The sequence below is a fragment of the Galeopterus variegatus genome, unplaced genomic scaffold, assembly GCF_000696425.1.
Source record: "Galeopterus variegatus unplaced genomic scaffold, G_variegatus-3.0.2 Scaffold3904, whole genome shotgun sequence".
Taxonomy (NCBI): Eukaryota; Metazoa; Chordata; class Mammalia; order Dermoptera; family Cynocephalidae; genus Galeopterus; species Galeopterus variegatus.
This window is the reverse complement of record NW_007730015.1, coordinates 31,980-50,259: the sequence shown is the minus strand read 5'-3', so window position 1 is coordinate 50,259 and position 18,280 is coordinate 31,980. Positions and strand designations below refer to the sequence as shown.

At 52.6% G+C, this 18,280-nt stretch overlaps 2 protein-coding genes across 3 annotated transcripts in view; one reads left to right on the top strand and one right to left on the bottom strand.

Annotated features, from left to right (window-relative positions):
- The first annotated feature begins 396 nt into the window (after positions 1-396).
- Positions 397-11,317, top strand: SH2D7 (SH2 domain containing 7). Its single transcript, XM_008586260.1, is given in 10 exon segments — positions 397-417; positions 565-655; positions 723-909; positions 2,275-2,376; positions 6,822-6,991; positions 7,280-7,320; positions 7,322-7,515; positions 9,036-9,669; positions 9,671-9,730; positions 11,267-11,317. Coding segments are annotated over 10 exon segments (1,551 nt in total).
- A 1,704-nt stretch (positions 11,318-13,021) lies between these two features.
- Positions 13,022-18,280, bottom strand: part of CIB2 (calcium and integrin binding family member 2) — a 21,950-nt gene continuing 16,691 nt past the window's right edge. The window contains exons 4-6 of one of the 2 annotated variants that reach the window (XM_008586256.1): positions 17,071-17,218; positions 14,137-14,332; positions 13,022-13,690 (exon numbers count right to left, since the gene is read on the bottom strand). In XM_008586256.1, the coding sequence (XP_008584478.1) occupies positions 13,669-13,690; positions 14,137-14,332; positions 17,071-17,218 (366 nt within the window). In that variant the 3' untranslated portion in view covers positions 13,022-13,668. The remainder of the gene's footprint in view (positions 13,691-14,136; positions 14,333-17,070; positions 17,219-18,280) is intronic. The other variant, XM_008586257.1, reaches the window with a different exon arrangement.

The window sequence follows — 18,280 nt, the reverse complement described above, 5'->3', positions numbered from 1 at the left end:
TAGTGTCACCTCCTGGGCACAGCTGACTCTGACCCCTTACCCGTTATCCTAAATAATACAGCCCATGTGCTCTCTATCTCTTCCCTCTCCCTTGTTCTTGGCGTGCTTATTACATTTGACACTATTTTTTTTCTCTCTCTCTCTCCATATATATATTTGTTTCCTGTCTGTCTCCCTCCTCTAGGATGTACAGTATGTGCCATGAGGGCAAAATGCCATTTTATTCATTGCTTTATCCCCAGGGCCCAGATTTATGTGGGCTACAGCAGGCACTCAATAAATCTTGAGTGAAAGCAGGAATTAATCAGCATAGAATTTCCCCACCAAAATACAAATAGCCTCAATGAGGGAAGGATCCACAGACTTTAAATCCACTTCTTTGCTAAAATAGGGGCAATGCAGTGGACTTTAGCCAAGGTCTGGTCTTTAGCTGTGACAAAGACTGGAGGTTGGGGGGAAAGAGGCCAAACCCAGCGAGGCAGCTCACCTGCTGGCCAGGAAGCCAGGGAGAGCCTTCTCTATGCCTCTCAGGCTGCTACGGTGACCCTTCTCCAATGTCTCCAGCCAGCCAAGGTGACCCACCCCAAAGCATTACAGAGGAGAAGTGACCGCCAGCCCAGTGTGCTACAGGTGGTTGGGGAGGGCATTGGCTCAGGTAAGTGAACCAGAGCACACACAGATACAGAGGCATGTGGGCTGGCTGGGCTCTGCTTCCACTTCAGTGCTTGCCAGGATAGAGGGCAGCCTAAAGCAGCTCAGCCTGGGGAGAGGGCCGGAAGGGGCGGGGGACAGCCAGGGCCTGGCTGAGCTCCAGGAGCTGGCCCTGAAGTGGTTCATGGAGACACAGGTCCCCTTCTTTCTGCAGATGGGTGCCCTGCTATCCTATTTTCATAGATTTATCACCTGCAAGTAAGGCTGCCCTGTCTACATGCCCAGCATGGCCCCCAGCCCCTCTGGGCTGAGAAAATGGCCTGAGGACTCTGGAACAGACTGGTCTTGCCCTCTCCCAGGGCTAGGCAGGGTCCCCGGGAAGTGGTGGGTGCTGGGACAGACTGAGGGGGACAGACTGAGGATGCCACATTCTTTGCCGGTGGCTTCTGTAGGCAGGAAGGCTACCCATTCTGAGTATAGATCTAGGGTGGCTGGTGCACCAGTCTGTGAGAAGGACAGAAAGAGGGCCAGGAGGGAGCAGGACACATTCAGACCAGCTCTGAATAACTTGGTGAATAACTAGGGGACCACATCATTTACCATCCAAACTGGAACACTGTTGGTAACTAAGCTAGGAGAGCTGTCATAAATGGGACAGTCCCAGGCAAACCTGGATGCATGTTTACGCTAGGAATAAAGGCCAAGATGTGGAGTTTGGTTTTCTGATTGCGCTGGATCTCCAAGCTGTGAAAGAACTAGATGAAGGTGGGACAAATCCAGCCAGTCGTTAGGTCCTGGCACAGTACCTGGCATCGAGCTAGGGCCAGCTCTATGGGCATCAACCTGTGCAACTGCGCAGGGCCTTGTGCTCAGAAGGGCTCTACTGTCACTATCTTGAAATTCATCATAATTTTTTAACAAAGGGCCCCATGTTTTCATTTAGCATTGAGCCTTGCAAATCCTATAGCTGGTCCTGCATAAAGCAGGCACTCGATAAACATTTGGTGAGTAAGTGGGTGACAGAATATCTGGTCTATGTACTGCCAAACCAGAAGACAGCTGGAATTTTGCACCACGCCTCCAAAATACTTGGCACCATTCAGAAATATCTGTAGCTGCCTGGGGTGGAAGGGGACATTAAGGGGGGTGAGTCCCTGTGAGCTGCTGTGGTGACCAGTCTTCAGATATAGCACCATCTCCTCTCTGCAGAAATTCTTGTATAGTGCGCATCCCACACAATACAGTGACCCTGAAGGAGAGCCCCTCCCCCAACCTAAAAATTTTCAGCTGTATGGGTTCATTCTTGCTACACATCCATCCAGGTAAAGAGTGGGTGGGCAGGGTCAGTGGTGAGGATACCTGCTGGTGAGGCTGCAGTGGGCAGTTGGGCATGTTTGTGGCCTCAGGACCAAGACTGAGTCTTGAACTTGCTCAGTGGAGCCTGGACAGACCACAGGCTGTCTGAGCCTTGACAGGTCACAGACCCAGCCAAAGTTCTAAGGGTGTCCTCTGTAAAGGGCTGGAGGGCTGTGCCCTGGGTGTGGGACCCAAGGGTATAGCCTGCAGGGATTCTGAGGCAGGTCTAATAAGCTGCTCCTTACTAATGGCATGTCTTCTGCCCAGACAGATGGAACAGCTATTCAGGGACAAAGCTCTTGGTTCCTTTCTCATCCGCCTCAGTGACTGGGCCACCGGCTACATCTTGTCCTACAGGAAAGAGGGGAAGCCCTCTGTGAGGGGCAGGCAGGCTCAGGCTCCCATCACCCAGCCTTACCGATTAGCAGAGGCCCCACCAGCCCACACTGCCTGACTTTCCCTGGGCCCTGACTCCCCCCTCCCTCCCTCATCCATCACATGCGCAACAGACACTTCTGAGCAGCTTCGGCTGTATGCTGAGGATGAAGTCGCAGCCTTCCAAGGGGGTGAGTAGGGCCAGGGGAGAACATCCTCCTGATGGAAGCTGGGGAAGGCTTCACGGAGGTGACCTCTGAACCCAGGATGGAAGGAAGGATAGGAATTTGCTAGGCAGAAAGGAGGGTGTGGTTGGGGGTTAGGAGGGCATTTCTAGTAGATGGAACTGCATGTGCAAAAGTACAGAGGCCTGGAAGGCAAGGGTGTTGGGGGAGCCACAAGTCGCTGGTGCAGCAGGATGCATTGTTTCCATAGAGGAATGCCTGGAGAGGAGGGCAGGGGCAGCTCAGGATGGTCTTGGGTACCTGGCTAAGTCTGTAGACCATGAAGGTGATCTGAGAAGACTTATATTTTGCAAGGGTCCTTCAGGCAGCCTGTGGAGGGAGGACTGGAAGGCAGAGGCTGGAGGCATGGGGGCGGTAGGGATCCATGCAACTGGCTAGATGTGAGATGGTGAGGTCTGGGCTAGGGTAGGGCAGTAGGGATAGAAAGGGACAAGGTGGTCAGGATACGGTTGGAGATGGTGAAGTCGGATCCTGTCCCAAAAGTAGGTTGTGTGGGGGAAGGAAAATGGGGGAGAAGATTCTCCTAAGCAGAGAGGAAGGCCAGGGCTCCAGGGCAAACTTTGAGGGTTTCAGATTCCGATTTAAAATCATCACGTACTCAGACTGCCCCAGTTCAAATCCTGACCTTGAGCATGTTACTTTGCTTTTCTGTGTCTCCGTTTCCTCATCTGTAAAATGAGAATACTATAGCATCTACTTCATAGAATCGTTGAAAGTGTTCGGTGAGTTGATACATTTAAAAGTGCTTGGACGTGCATGAAACATAGTAAGAACTAAACAAACGTTAGTCATTGTTAAAATAATTATTTTTATTCTATGTGACAGACACTGTGATAAGCACTTTAAAATATATTAACTTAGCCATTTTCAAATGTCTTTCCAGCATTAGGAGTTTTTTTGGTTTGTTTATTTTTCCCAAATGAGAACTTAGGCAGAATACCAACTTGTAAAAGAGATCAAAGTGGGGCTGGTCAAAGACATACACATAAGAAAATGGAGCAGAGTCCAGAAACAGTCCCACATGTTTGGTTACCTAATTTACAACAGAGGCACCACTGCAGTTCCATGGGGAAAGGCCCTTCTTTTCAATAATTGGTGTGGGAGCAATTGGATATTAAATTGGAAAAAAAAAAATGACCACTACCTCACACCACACAAAAAAATTAATTAAATCTAGATGGATCATAGATCCAAGAGAGAAAAGCAAAACAACAGTGTTTCTAGGAGAAAACATAGGAAAACATTTTTGTAGGTAAAGGAAAATGCCTGTGAAATGGGTGTGTGAGTGGGAGAGACACGTGCTGTCTTTCCTCTGCTCTCACAGCACAGTCAACACAGAAGACAGACTTGTGACCACATGTGCGGGGATCTCTCCCCACCAGTCAGCAAGCAGTTCTCCAGCGGATACCAGCTGGGTATCCTCTATTCAATTCAATTCTAACACTATCTACCTGGAGGTAGTGTCAGATCCCACAGGTTGAGGGCTCAGCCACAAGAATGCCCCCACTTCAGATGACAGTCGCAAGACCAGGATTCTGGATCTTCTGACCAATCAGCTATAAATCAGGGTTCCCTCAATCCCCTCCTTGGGGTTTACTTGAGCGGCTCACAGAACTCAGGGAAGCACTTACTTACATTTATTGGTTTACTACAAAGGATATTACAAAGGATACAAAGGGGTGCATAGGGCGAGGTGTAGGGGGCGGGGCGTGAACCTTCCATGCCCTTCCTGGGCGTGCCGCCTTCCAGGAACCTCCACGTGTTCAGCTGTCTGGAAGCTCTCCAAACCCAGTTCTTTTGGGTTGTTATGGAACTTTCAGTATGTAGGCATGATTGATGCATGGACAACCATGTAGAAATGTGACAGGCCAGAAAGGGTATGATCTAACCCTAACAGACTGGGTGGGGAAACCCAGCAAGTCCTGTCTGTTCAGATTCTTCCTGGCCTTTCTGTGCAGCACTCCTTCCTCCTAGGTATGGGGTGGGACCCCTTCTGGAATGGGGGTCTCATGACCTACAAACAGACAAGGTAGGTCAGATCATTTCTTTATGACCAGCTCCGAGACAGAAAGGGTGGGGGAGGAATAGAATGAGCCATGAACTGTGGATGCAAACCAAAATATACATATCGTAATGTCACAATGGGACAGTTAAAGATTTCTTAAACAGGACACAAAAAGCACTAACCATAAAAGAAAAGATTGATAAATTTCATTTCCTTAAAATTAGGAATTTTTGTTAATCAAAAGATACCATTAAGAGGACTGAAAAGTGAAGGCACAGTCTTGGAGAAGTTAAATATTGGAATATATATATCTAACAAATAACTCATATCCAGAATATATGAAGAACTCCTACAAATAAATAAGAAAAGACAGAAAATTCAATAAATAAATGCAAAAGATTCAAACAGGTACTTTTCCAAGAAGAAATACCCAGAAGGCCCATCAGCATATGAAAAAGTGTTCAGCATCATCAGTTATCAGGGAAACAGAAATTAAAATCACAATGAATGGCTAACATGGAAAGACAGATGATAACAAGTAATTGGTGTGGATGTGGAGCAACTGGAGCTTTCATACATTGCAACAATTTTATTTATTTGTTTGTTTGTTTGTCTGTTTGTTTTGGTGGCTAGCCAATACAAAGATTGAACCCTGGACCGTGGTTTTGTCGGCACCATGCTCTGATCACATTGCAGCAATTTTCTTATTTTATTTTTTATTATTTTTTTTTCCTTTTTGTCTTTTTTACTGACCAGTAACGGGATCGCAACCCTCGGTGTCGCGCCCGCACCGCGCTCAGCCAGTGAGCAGGAACCAGTCTCCACATGGGATCCGAACCCTCGGCGGGAGCGTCGCCGCGCTCCCAAGCGGCGCACTCTCCAGTGCGCCACCGGGCCGCCTTTTTGTCTTTTTTACTGACCGGTAACGGGATCACAACCCTTGGTGTTGCGCCCGCACCGAGCTCAGCCAGTGAGCGGGAACCGGTCTCCACATGGGATCCGAACCCTCGGCGGGAGCGTCGCCGCGCTCCCAAGCGGCGCACTCTCCAGTGCGCCACCGGGCCGGCCTGCATTGCAGCAATTTTAGAAAACTATCTGTCATCATCTACTAAAGCTAAAGACAGGTGAACCCTTGACCCGTCAATTCTACTCCTTGGTATATTCTCAACAGAAATAAGTACCTATATTCATCAAAAGACATATACAAGAACATTCACAGCAGCTTTATTTATAATAGCCCAAATCTGGAAATAACCTAAATATCCATCAACAGAATGGGTAAATTGTGGATTCATTAAATGGAATACTACACATAAGTGAGAGAAAAAAAGAAACTAATTCTACATGGACATGAATCAACCTCAAAGATATGATGGTGAGTAAAAAAGCTAGAGACAAAAAAGAAATCTGTATTGTGTAATTTAATTTATATGAAGTTCCATAGTGAGCAAAACTAATCTATGATGAGAGGGATCAGAATAATGGCTACCTTTGCAGGGTACTGACTGGAAGGGGGTACAAGGCAGTCTTCCCGGAGGCAGGAAAGGTTTTACCTCCTGATTGAGTGGTGGTAACATGGGAGGGTGCATATGTGGAAATTCATTGAGTTGCACATTTATGACGCATGCACTTCACTGTGTATAAGTTATTCTCCCATAAAAAGAAAAACGAAGTAAGAGGGTGGAACTTGACAGGCTGAAGTGGGGGAGGGAGCTGGAACTCCATCATTTCAGCAGCATGGGGATTAGGATACGGCTGAGATGTAGAGGTTCAAAGTCAGATCCTGTCTTTATTTAAAACCTTGATATTTGTTCATCATGGATTGTTTTTGCATTCATTTGATTTCCTAAAATATTGCATTGTTATTTATCTTGATGACTGAGTGTTTTTGGTGCCCTTTAACTTTTGCGCCTAAGATGAGCATCTCGCTTGTCTCCCCTAGTCCTGGTCCTGACCTCCCTGACACCACCAGAGCAGGCTTAGGTACCCAGGGCCCCAGGGTCTGAAACCACTCCCTCGCTCCCTGAGGAGGACATCATGGCCCCAAGTGGGGCAGGGCTGCTCCAGGTCAGGCGGGTCTGTAGAGCACTGAGAGCTGGAGCCCCCCTCCTGCATCCAGGCTCAGATCCCAGGCCAAGGCTGGGCTGCCTGTGGCGAGCAGCCCCAGACCACAAGTGCTTGTGTTGCAGGGGCAGTGACTACTGCAGGCATTGTGTCATCAATCAGCTCCAAAACTGGTGCTACCTCATCTCAGGGGACACCCACAGCCACGGCCCTCTGGCCGACCTCGTGCGCCATTACCAGGGGGTGCCACTTGAGCCCTTTGGGGAGACCCTGGCTGCCGCCTGCCCCCAATTAGGCACCCCTCTTCCCCAGGGTCAGGGTGGTAGGGCAGGGTGCCCAGGCCTGGGGTGTCCATCACTTAGGCACATGACTTTTCTTGCTTCCCCTATTTTCTGCCATCCAGGGGCAGTCGGTGTGGGATCATGGTCCCTATTTGACAAGGGAAGACTGTGGCAGTGTCTTGCTTGAGATTAGGGACATGGAGGGAATGTTTTAGTCCCTGGCCAGCAGTCTCTGGCAGGCAGCTAGAAGCCGGCCAGGGGGTATGACTACATTCTGCTGTGTCCCCACTGCCCCCAGCCAGAGGACAATGACTTGTGTGATGCCATCACCCTGGGCCTCCAAGCAGACCAACCTGGTCCTGGAAAGTCCACCTGTCACATTGCCCCCCACGATTGTCCCAGACAGGGCCAACAGCCCGCACCCCTCTCCAAAGCCCCAGGTCTCCTTCCTCCACACAAAAAAGAGCCTGGATATGACTCTCTGGAATCTTTCTGAGGAGGAAAGCATGGAGGTGAGGAGGATTCTGGGCTGCCCAGCGTGAGGACTGCTAGGCTAGGGGGTGGGTGCCATGCTCACAGCTGGGCCCTGAGAGGCCATGCTGGCCAGTCTCTTCAGGTTGTGGAGGGTGAGTGCCAGGTCCAGAGAGGCCAGGCCCAGCCTGGAACCATCCAGCAGTTTACCCATGCCATGGCCTGCCTCTGGCTAGCTGCATTTGCTTCAAGCCTTGACTTGGCCATTTTCTAGCTGTGTGACTTTGGGCAAGTCATGTAATCTCCCTGAGCCTCAGTTTACCATTCCTGAGGTTCTTGTGAGGCTTCAATGCGAGAATGGATATGAAATGCCTAAAAATCCCTTAGTAGACTATAGATTGGGGTACCTGTGAGTCAATACTTTATTCTTCTCCACAGAACGCCATTATTTTTAAAAATAATTAATTAATTATTATTATTATTATTTCTTTTTTACATTCTAAGATGTTGTTACAGAGCAGTTGGGGGGAGGGGGAGAAGGCAAGGGGAGGGGGAAAGAGTAGAAGAAAGAGGAAAGGAGAGCATGTTCGAGGCCCGTGGCTGTGGCATATTTTTCTTAATGTACGTCAGATCACAGCATGTCAATGGCTTCTCCTCATGTTTAGAATAAAAGGTAAATAATCTTCACCAGGGTCCACGAGACCTTCACCGGGTGCCCTTCTACTGCTCCCCTTTCCTCACTCTTCTTTGGCCTCACTGGCCTTCTAGGTCTTTCTCGAACACACTAAGCTCGTTCCCACCTCGGGGCCTTTGCACTTGCTGGGCCCTCCGCCTGGAATGCTCTCCTGCCAGGTACCTCCACGGCTCACACTCTCACCGCACTCCATTCTCTTCGTACACGTCACTGCAGGAAAACCCACCTGAACTATAGAAAATATCCTCTTTCCCACCTGTCCTTCTCACTATCCCACTATCCTGCTTTGTTCTTCATATCACTGACCATGATCTGACAGCACACCATCTCCTGACGTACTAGTATAGCATATGGTACGTCAAACCGTATTACACTCCATGACAGAGCAGGGTGTTGCCCATCTCCCAGACTAGAAAGTAAATTCCCAAGAATTGGTCTTGCTATAAGTTCGTGGCTCCTAGGACTGTCTGGCACACAGTTTGGTGCTCACTAAATATTTGTTGAATGAATATATGAGTGATGGACTTGGGGGTGGGGAGTCCATCACTCATGTATTCTGAAGAGGGATGGAACAGTGAGTGGGTGGGTTCAGGAGGCTCTGTGGAACCAGTGGACCACACCAGAAGCAGGTGAGCTTGGGTGGGAGGCAGAGCTGGTGGTCCAAAGCCTTGATCATCAAGATAAAGACTGTACTCAGAGTCCTAGAGCATGAGCTGGTGGGAACTCCTAGAGCATGAACTGGTGAATGTCATGCATGCAGCCGTTGCATGTAACAGCCAGGTAAACTGAGGCCAAAACAGGGGGCCTCAGCTTATCTGAGAAAGCTCAGTTTACCTGAGGGCATCTTAGTGATTGGGTCCCCTTTAAGAGGTTCTCTGTCCCTCTTTCCCCAGGTCCACATCAGGGTGCCCACTCCCACCCCCCGAGAGGTGTACCTCCCTCCTGGATGAGTCTCTTGGAGGCCCCAATGACTTTATCTACGCAGACCTGAGGGAAATGAACCAGGCACAGTTAGGTCTGGGCACAGAGGTGTCCGGCATGCATGGGCCAGTTCCAGCTGGCAGCCAGGCCTGCTCCCCAGGCAGGGAGGCCCCAAAGAAACTCTGAGATGAATATCAGAACAGGCCTGATAGCCCAGGGTCTGCCCTCTCTGGAGTGAGCCCAGACCAGGGCCCTACAATGTCTCCCACTTCCCGAGGGCTCCTCCTGCCCCCCAGTTCTGAAGCCTTGGGATCTTTGACTGCTACTTAGAGGCAGGGGTTTGTGAAGCTGAGCCACGGGGCTCAGCCCTGCTCCCAGGGAAGCTCTGCAGATACCTACAAACTCATTGGGACAGCAGGCCTCCTGCAGGAAACCAGGGATGCACCAGACCAAGGAGGAGGCAGTACCTACAAGCAGATCCCAGCTTGCTGGGGTGGCCCTGCCAGGACCCCACATCCTGGGACCAGTCCCACTTACAGCAAACTGTCAGGGCCCCTGGACTGTGGCTATGAGAGGATCTTGGGGATCTTGGGGCTCCCAGAGCCGGGGGAACATCTTTGAGCAAATCCCAGAAGCCAAGAGCAAGGATTCTGGACAGACACACAAGGTGAGCTCCATGGGTGGGGTGGGGCAGCTGCTAGTTCTCAGGGAGCACTTGGTAGTGAGAGGAGGCCTGTGGCCCGCAGGCATGGGCAGGGCAGGTCACCACCATTGCCCAGAAGAGTCCAGCCCTACCATTTGCCTGGTGGTGGTGGTGGGAGCGGCAGCTGCTAGATATGGGTGTAAGGTGGGGGCTTCCAGGCCCTTCTAAGGGCTTTCTCTGCAGCACACCAGTGCTCCCTACCCCTCCCTCTCAGCCACTGCAGGGGTCTCAGAGTCTCTGAGAGGTGGAGAAGGGATATTTACCCCTAGTCATGGCTTAGCTACTACGTAGCCCCACTGGCTTTGGGCAAGACAGTTTCCCCCATTTCCCTGGCAACTAGGATTGCCAGATTTAGCAAGATAAAATGCAAGATGTCCAGTTAAACTTGAATTTCAGATAAACAATGAATGCTTTTTTTAGTATGTCTCAAAAACTGCAATTATTCTTTATTTATCTGAAATTCAAATTTAACTGGGCACCCTATATTCTTATCTGGCAACCCTTCCCAGTACCTCCATTTTCTCATCTGTAAAATGGGCTGATCCTCCAGCAGTGTCCAGACGTAGCTGCACAGAGAACAATGCTAGACACCCTCTTATGCTCAGGACAGAGCCCAGACAAGGCTCTTGGTGAACAGAACTGTTATTTCTGAGGCCTTATGATAAGGAAGGAGAAGAGGGAGAAGCAGGGATCAGGAGGGCGGAGGGAGGTGGTAAGGGATGGGGCTGGCCCAGGGTTCCAGGAAGGCAGAGGAGCCCTCCGGAGCCCTCAGCCCAGCTGCATTCTGTGTAGGCAGACACCTACACCTGGAGACAATGAGACTGGAGTCCCCTCCCCGTGGACACAGCCCCAGACCTCAGGCACATGCATACCTCCTCTCCCAGCCTGGACAGTGACACCCAAGCTCCCACCTGAAAGGCCTTCACGGGAAGCACTGCCAGCGCCTCCCCCAGGGCAGGGCTGTGCCTGCCCACCACGTGCACAGCCACCTCCGAGGTCCTGACTCTCCTGGGACCACAGCCCCAGGCACTGGACAGTCCTTCTGAGAACCTCAGAGCCACTTGCCACATCTGCTCTTCCTGTCCTGCATCCTTTCCTGTCCCTGGTGGCCCCAAGTACTGGCCCACCTCCCTTCTCAGAAGCTAGGATGCCAGTGCATCCTGAGGCCTCAGAGGAGAGAACTCTGTGGTTAGGGGGGCCGGGGCACTCAGGGAGGTAAGGTGAGCTCAGTCTTTATTTTCCACCCCCTTCTACAGGCCTCCTTCCCCTTGCCCTCCTTGGCCGGAAGAAGGTAAGTCCTTCATCCCACACTGGAGGGCTGAAGGTGGAATTCCAGGCACTAGGGAGGGGCTTTGGGAGCAACCGTCAACATTCCAACCTGGTCTCACTCCCTGGCCTTGGACCCCCAGCCCTAGGTCAGTGATGACCGGGCCTCTGAGCCTGGGTTTTTCCTCCCCTGTCCAGGGACCCCATGCCCCAGCATCTCCTCCCTCCTTGCAGCCTGACAAGCTCCAGAGGCTCTTCTTTGTGGACAAGAAGCACAAATTCTGAGGAGGACCTGGCATCCAGCAGCCCACACTAGTGAGCTTCCTGCTACCTGGGCTATGCCAGGGGTTATTGCAAAGCTCTCAGCTCACCTGAAGATGCCCATCGGACCCCCAGACCAAACCAGCCTGCTATGGAATGGGGCTCAGACACAGCCTAGGTGCCTGCCTGCAGAGGGGGTGGGAGGGGACCTTCCAGCCGTCTACAGCTCCTGGCTGTGTCCTGCTTCCCCAGTGCTTCCCATCCATGCAGAGGAGGAAATCAAGGCTGGAGAAGAGTGGGTACTGGCCAAAGGCAGGGGTCAGCACCCCCATTTCCCAGATGAGCATGCTGAGGCCAGGCTGATTGACTGAGCCTGCCTCCCACCACTGAACACTTACTGAGCATGTGGCAGTTCCTGTGCTAGGACAGACATTTTCCTAACTGGCTGCAATTGCTTTTGAGAATAAAACCAGTTCCCCTCCTTGTGGTCCTGTCAGCGGAAAGGGGGGGAGGCCAGGAGCCACATCCTCCGCTCCTGCCCATGGGAATCAGAGCAAGAAACCAGGGAAGTTGCAGCAGAGGTCCAGTCTCAGAGGCGAAGGCTCTGACCCTAGAGCAGGCCGGCCTCTCAGGGACTGGCCCGCACTCTTCTGTGTCCCCTGCCTTCATCCCAGCCTCACTGTGCAAGCTGGGAAGATCCCAAAGGACATCTAGTCCAACCCATTAGAGTTGCATATGTAGAAACTGAGTCCTAGAGAGGAGTTGCCACCTGTTTGGGGCCACATAGCTGGTCAGGGCCTGAGCAGACACCCCTCAGTAAGGCTGGGGTCAGCCTGGGATGCATTGCTGGGCAGTATCTGAGCCAGCCAGTGGGCACTGGGTAGACATGCCCATATGACCAGATCACCCTTACCTGCCCTCTGCCTCCAGCCAGCCCTGCCCTTTAGGGTAGCTCTCAGTCCTGACCTTTAGGGTAGGTCTCCCATGAGACCCAGCCCCAACCCAGTGGCCTTGCCCTCCAAGGAGCCCTCAGGGCCTTGCCCAGGCACCAGCTCTGGACACAAGGCACTCAGGCTTCTTGCTCCAGCCATTCCCTCAGGTCAGGCTGGCTCTTCCTGGATCCTCTTCCCTTGGGATCCATCCTGTTTTTTGTTTTGTCCCACTTCTCCGCTTATCCACGTGTCCCCACCTCCATAACGGTGAGTAATTGGCCTGCTGCCACTCCCCCCCACCCCGCTGCCCCCTGGTATAGGAGGCAGAAAACAGAACTGGCCACCTCTAGATAACACCATAGGTGCCCCCCTCCTCCCGCCCTGGACCCTGGGCAGAGTTGGCTCAGTTTACATTTGTGGGGAAAATCTACCCTTAGTGGCCACTCGGCTATGCAGCTTCTCCCTCCCGACCTCCTTGGGGGGTTGTAAGGACTGAGAGTAAAGCAACTAGCCCTGTGCCTGACGCACGGTTAACATGCCATAAATGTTAACTGGAATCATTACTGTTATGAGGGAAATGGAAATAATTCTCACCCAGCATCCTTCGTGGGGCTCACTGGAAGATTTGGGGCACAGATGTGTTTTTCTTCCTAGGGCACAAGCACTGAAATCAAAGTTAGTGCCTAGAGCAGGAGGGCAATGCTTGAGCCCCGAGATGAAGCGCTAATGGGCGGATTTCAAGGACCAGGAGGAAAGGTACCATTGAACATTTCCTAACACTGGCAGACACAGAGAGTGCAGACACAGAAGTGTTTTACTACCAGGAGTTCACAAATCTGTGGATGGCACACACCAGTGAGTTCCACATGATTGGGGAAGCAGACAGGGTGGTGCCTGTGACCCAGAGGCAGAGACAGGGACAGAGCCCTCAGACCCACTGCTCACACAGCTTCACATTGGGGGGGGAGGGGAACAGCCAGGAGGGTGGGGCACAGCCCAGCCTTGGGTTTTTGAAAAAGATTGCATAGCTTGTTAAAACCCTGACCTCTCTTTTTCTCTTTTGCACTCTGCCCTGGGTGACTGGGGCGTCTGCCCAACCCTTAGCAAGTCAGACCCTGCTACTTCCTCTTAGGTTTTCTGCCTTACCCTCAAAGGGGGGACATTTCTGGATGGGAGAGGACTGGGGTATGGGGGTGGTTGGAGAGGGCCTGTAGAGGGACCAAGGGTCCTGGGGCCAGACCACAGGGAGCTCTGGGAAGGGTCCGACTCCTCACACCCGCCTTCCCCGGCTGAGGTTTTTTTGCTGAAAGGGCCACAGGAAATGTTTGTGGATGTGAACCCCAGAGGTCACAACTCCTTTCCTGGGGAGCTTGGAGGTCACACTTGTATAGACAGCAGGGCTGGATGGTGGACTTCCAGACCCCTGCAGCCTCGGCAGTGTCCTCAGATCCGGATGTGGAAAGTGCTGGAAAGAGAGAAAGGGCAAGAGAGGGTGAGAGGCCCTGCGCTGGGCAAGTAAAGGCTCCTCAGGGAAATGTTAACCAGGCTGCAGCCCAGCCCTGGACAACTCCTTAGGGAACCCTGCATAGAGGGTGCGATTACCAACACTGAGGGAAGGAAGGCTTGGAGGAACAGCTGTCCCCAGGGATTCCACCCCCAGTTATAACCAGGGCCCTCCAGTCTTTATCCTTCCCATGAGAGTCTGGTCCTGCTGGAGGAAGGGCCAGTCACGCATCAAGGGAGCTGGGCCTAGAATGTGACATCCTGCTTCCCAGCCTGCACGCTGCTGCCTGTGAGCAGAGAGTGATGGGGCTTCCACTCCCATGGGGGTCCCACCAGGCCAGGCTGGCTGTCTGCAGCTCCAATATTCCAGCCTGCCCTGCCCAAGCCCAGCCCCTGGGGTGGCAGCACCTGAGGAAGTCAGGGGCCTTGGCGATCATGTCCTCGAAGTCGGCGAAGCCCAGCTTGCCATCGCCATCCAGGTCAGCCTCCTCAATGACCTTGTCACACACGAGCACCACCTCATCTTCCTCCAGCTCCGACTTGGTGAGCCGGGCCAGTGTCAGCTCCAGATCTTTCTTGCAGATAAAGTTGTCAGTGTTGAAGTCTGTGGGGCAGAAAGGGGGACGGGGGGTGTTAGAGATGTTCAAGCCAGGACTAGGTCCCCCAGGGACTCCAAGGGGTCCTGCCCTACATTATCTCTTCCTCCCAGCTGGTCACAATGATACCTTCACCAGCCTTTGGAGTCCCCAATGCATCTCCATGCATACCCTGGGGATACTGGATTCTTGTCCCCACCTGATAGGGACCAAGGGGGCTCACCCACAAGGCATATCTTTAACATTCATATTCAACAAGTTAATATTCACAGCCCCCACAAAACCCCACAATGACTGTAGGTACAACCACATCCTGAGTTTAAAGTGCAAGTCTGAGGACCCCTGGGAACTTTGGGCTCAGACTAAATGGCCCTCCTGGCCTCACCTCACAGTGACTTCTGGAGTTGAGGAAACCAAGACCCAGAAAGGCCAAGTGATTTTTTTTTTTCCTTTTTGTCTTTTTTACTGACCGGTAACGGGATCACAACCCTCGGTGTTGCGCCCGTACCGGGGACTGGCAACAGGATTGCAACCCTTGGTGTTGCGCCCGCGCCTCACTCAGCCAGTGAGTGGGAACCGGTCTCCACATGGGATCCGAACCCTCGGCGGGAGCACCACCACGCTCCCAAGCGGCGCACTCTCCAGTGCGCCACCGGGCAAGCCCCAAGGCCAAGTGATTTAATCAAGGTCAGAGAGTCGTTCAAAGGTGGAGCCAGATGCTGATGGGGACCCATGTGACTAAGACCAGCATTTTCTAAACCGTACCATGGGGCCACAGGCAGGCCCCAAGTCAGACATGATGGGTCGGGAAGTGCAAAAGCCCTTAAAGAGAGGCCGCATGGCTGGCCATGTGCACACACGGCAGGGAACATGGTTTGACTGAACTCAGCCAAGGGCACTACGACCACCCAAGGCCAGCACAATGGTTTAGAGGCCTGAGCCACGCACAGGCTCATCATGGTGAACTCTGACACCCTTCTTACCATTTTCAACCCAACTACCAGATCTTTGCATGTGCTGTTTCTTCTGCCCAGGGGTGTCCTTCCCAACAAACTCCTGTTCATCCTTCACATTTCACTCAAACATCACCTCCCAGTTAGGGGGGGACTTTCTAGATCTAGGGTCCCCTTCACTGAGCTCCTCTTGCCTACTGGGAAAACCCTGACATTAATGGCAGCAATGAAGAACATAACTGCTAATGTAAGCATTGCATGTTCTTTCTCATTTAATTGTCTAAACAAGTCTATCAGTAGGCACGGTTAGAATCTCCACTATATAGACAAGGAAACAGAGGTAGAAAGAACGAGTAACCTGCCTGAGGTCACATCCTGGTTAGTGCTGGACCCCAGAGCCCGAGCTCTTGATGGGAACCCCACACTGTCCATCTCCACACTGGCCTGTGAACGCCTCCAGGGCAGGCACGTGTCTACCCTTAGGGTGGCACACAATAGATCTGCTGGAAAGATTTGCTGGTTGGCTAGCCAGATTCCTGTAGCACTGGCAAAACAGGGATTTCTGTGCCCATTTTACATGAGGAAACTGAGGGCTCCATGTGCCCTGCACCTCCCTCTCTCGGGCAGACAACAGCCCTTCCCAGGAGCGATGCAGTGGGGTCTGAGCCTGGAGGGATGGTGGGTAGGGCTTGAGAAGTCTTTACATGAACCATGCAGGCATAGTTTGTGGAGGGTAGACAGGCAGGTACTGTCCTTCTGACATGTAAACACAGTGTGGAGGCACAGATGTAAACCAAAGTCCCCTTGAAATAAACATGAAAACTGCAAAATGAAAAGACAGGCCTGATAGGCCCTGTTGCCATGGGATCCACTGGCTGATCAAAGGTGCTGAGGACAGGAGGTTTGCCCTTGGTTCTTCTGGTCCAGGATGGGTCCCAGTCCCTTCCTGGGCCTTGGCGTCCCCACCTGAAGACTGTTTGAGGACTTGACACCAGTCCCCAAGGGCCTGGTTCAGGCTCTCTGTGGGGCCGGCACAGCGGGTGAGCTCTGTGGATATGACATTTCCTCCCTTTGGCTGTGGATAAGAATGAGTGCCCAGCGCCCTCTGGTGGCCAGTGGAACAGCAGGCCCGAGGGCCGGGCTGGGGTGGACCAAGGCAGCCCCACCTCTGGCCATGGTGAGGGCCGTCTGGTGGCCTCCATCCAGCCTGGCCTCACCACCATGGCCGAGGCCTCCTCTTTGTCCCCCAGACTCAGTCTGGCTCCTCCAGGTCACTCCTTGAGGCTGCTGAGTGACCATTCTAGAACACAGAGCAGCCCTTCCCCACCTGAAACCCTGCACAGCCTGGCCAGCTTACCTCTCCAGACTCACACCTTCCCACCACCTTCTGAGCCTACCCATCTCCTCAAGCCCTGCACCTTCTCACTCCCCCGTCTGCACAGGCTGCTCCCTCTGCCAGGCATGCCACGCCCCCTTCCCCACCAACTAGCCTCCTCTGGTCCTCCCAGGCCCTGCTTCAGGGGCACCGCATGTGACTGTTCCTCACAGCAACCATCCCACCCAAGGTGGGCGGGGCAGGTCCTTCCCTCCTCTGTTCTCAAGACCCCTGCGGATGTCTCTCGGGCACTATTTGTCCCCCTTGGCCACCACACTGCACTGGCACTCCTCAGAGAACAGATCAGCTTCACTGTTCTTGGTGTCCCCAGTGTCCCCAGTGTCCCCAGGGCAGGAGCCAGCAGTAACGAGATGGCCCAATGGACCCAAATGCCATCCCTCCTCCAGACCCTCATTACCATAGATCTTGAAGGCATAGTTTGCCTTGAGCTCTCGGGGAGCCGACTCACAGAGCACAGAAAACATGTCCACAAAGTCGTTGAAGGTGAGGTTCCCCTCGCCATCCTCAGAAAAAGCCTCCACAATCCTTTCCTTGAAGGGATTCTCCTGAGGAAAAAAACCACAGCAATCATTGTGGGTGCAGGTAAGTAGGAGGGCTCAGGAGCAGACTTCTTACAGCCTAGTGACTTTGGACAAGTGACTTAATCGCTTAGAGCCTCCATTTCCCCATCTGTAGAATGGGAATAATAATAGCACCTACTTAATTTGTTGTGAGAGGCTTAAATGAGTTAAAGCACGTAGTACAAGGCCTGGCACAGCAAGCTCTTGGTCACATCATGTCCTTATAATGAGTGCAGCAAGCTGAACAGAGCCAACCTGCGCCCACTGGGCGCGTTACTGCATCTGAAGCAGGAGCAGCATTCCTGCCATTGCCCAGAGGAGCACAAAGGATTCTGCCTCCATGTGCAGGGCTCTGTCCCCAGCAAGAGAAGATGACAGCCCAGGGCATGGGAAACCCTCAGCTCAGGGCATGTCAGGCCAGGATCGTGGGAGGCAGAAGTGGGGCCCCAAAGGGTTGGAGAACTCGACCAAGACTGGCAGCAAGAATCACAGAGCTGGCCCAGGCCCCAGGCAGCAATCGCTCAGCTCCTGTGAATCCTAGACCACCGTGGATGCCGCCCCCTTCCCTCGGAGCTGCACACTGACTCCTCCCTCAGATGCCAAGTCCCTCGGGGCACACCTCTCTGGGGGCCTTCCAGCCCCCCCGAGTTGGTACTTGGCCAGCTCCATTTGGTGCCTGGGCCAGGCCAGCACAAGAGGCTCAGAGGCAAACCACATGGCTCCCACCCATCAGTGCCTTGCACCCTCCAAGGACCCTCAGAGCCTAGTCTTGCCCCCCTCTAGGCCAGACAGAGCACTTAACCAGAGCCAAGCCAGGGGCTCATTGTCTCTCAGGGCTGAGGTCACAAACTGGGTGCAGTCCCCATGTGGATGCCACATGGAACTCTGACCCCTCCTTCAAACCACACATCCCAAGGCCTGGCCAGGGACTATTTGCAAAATCCCACAGCAATGTGGAGTTGTGCCCCAAATGTCTTCTTCTTTTTTTTTTTTTTTTTTTTTTTTTTTTTTCCCGGAAAGGGTCCCAAACCCCCAGTTCCCCCCCGC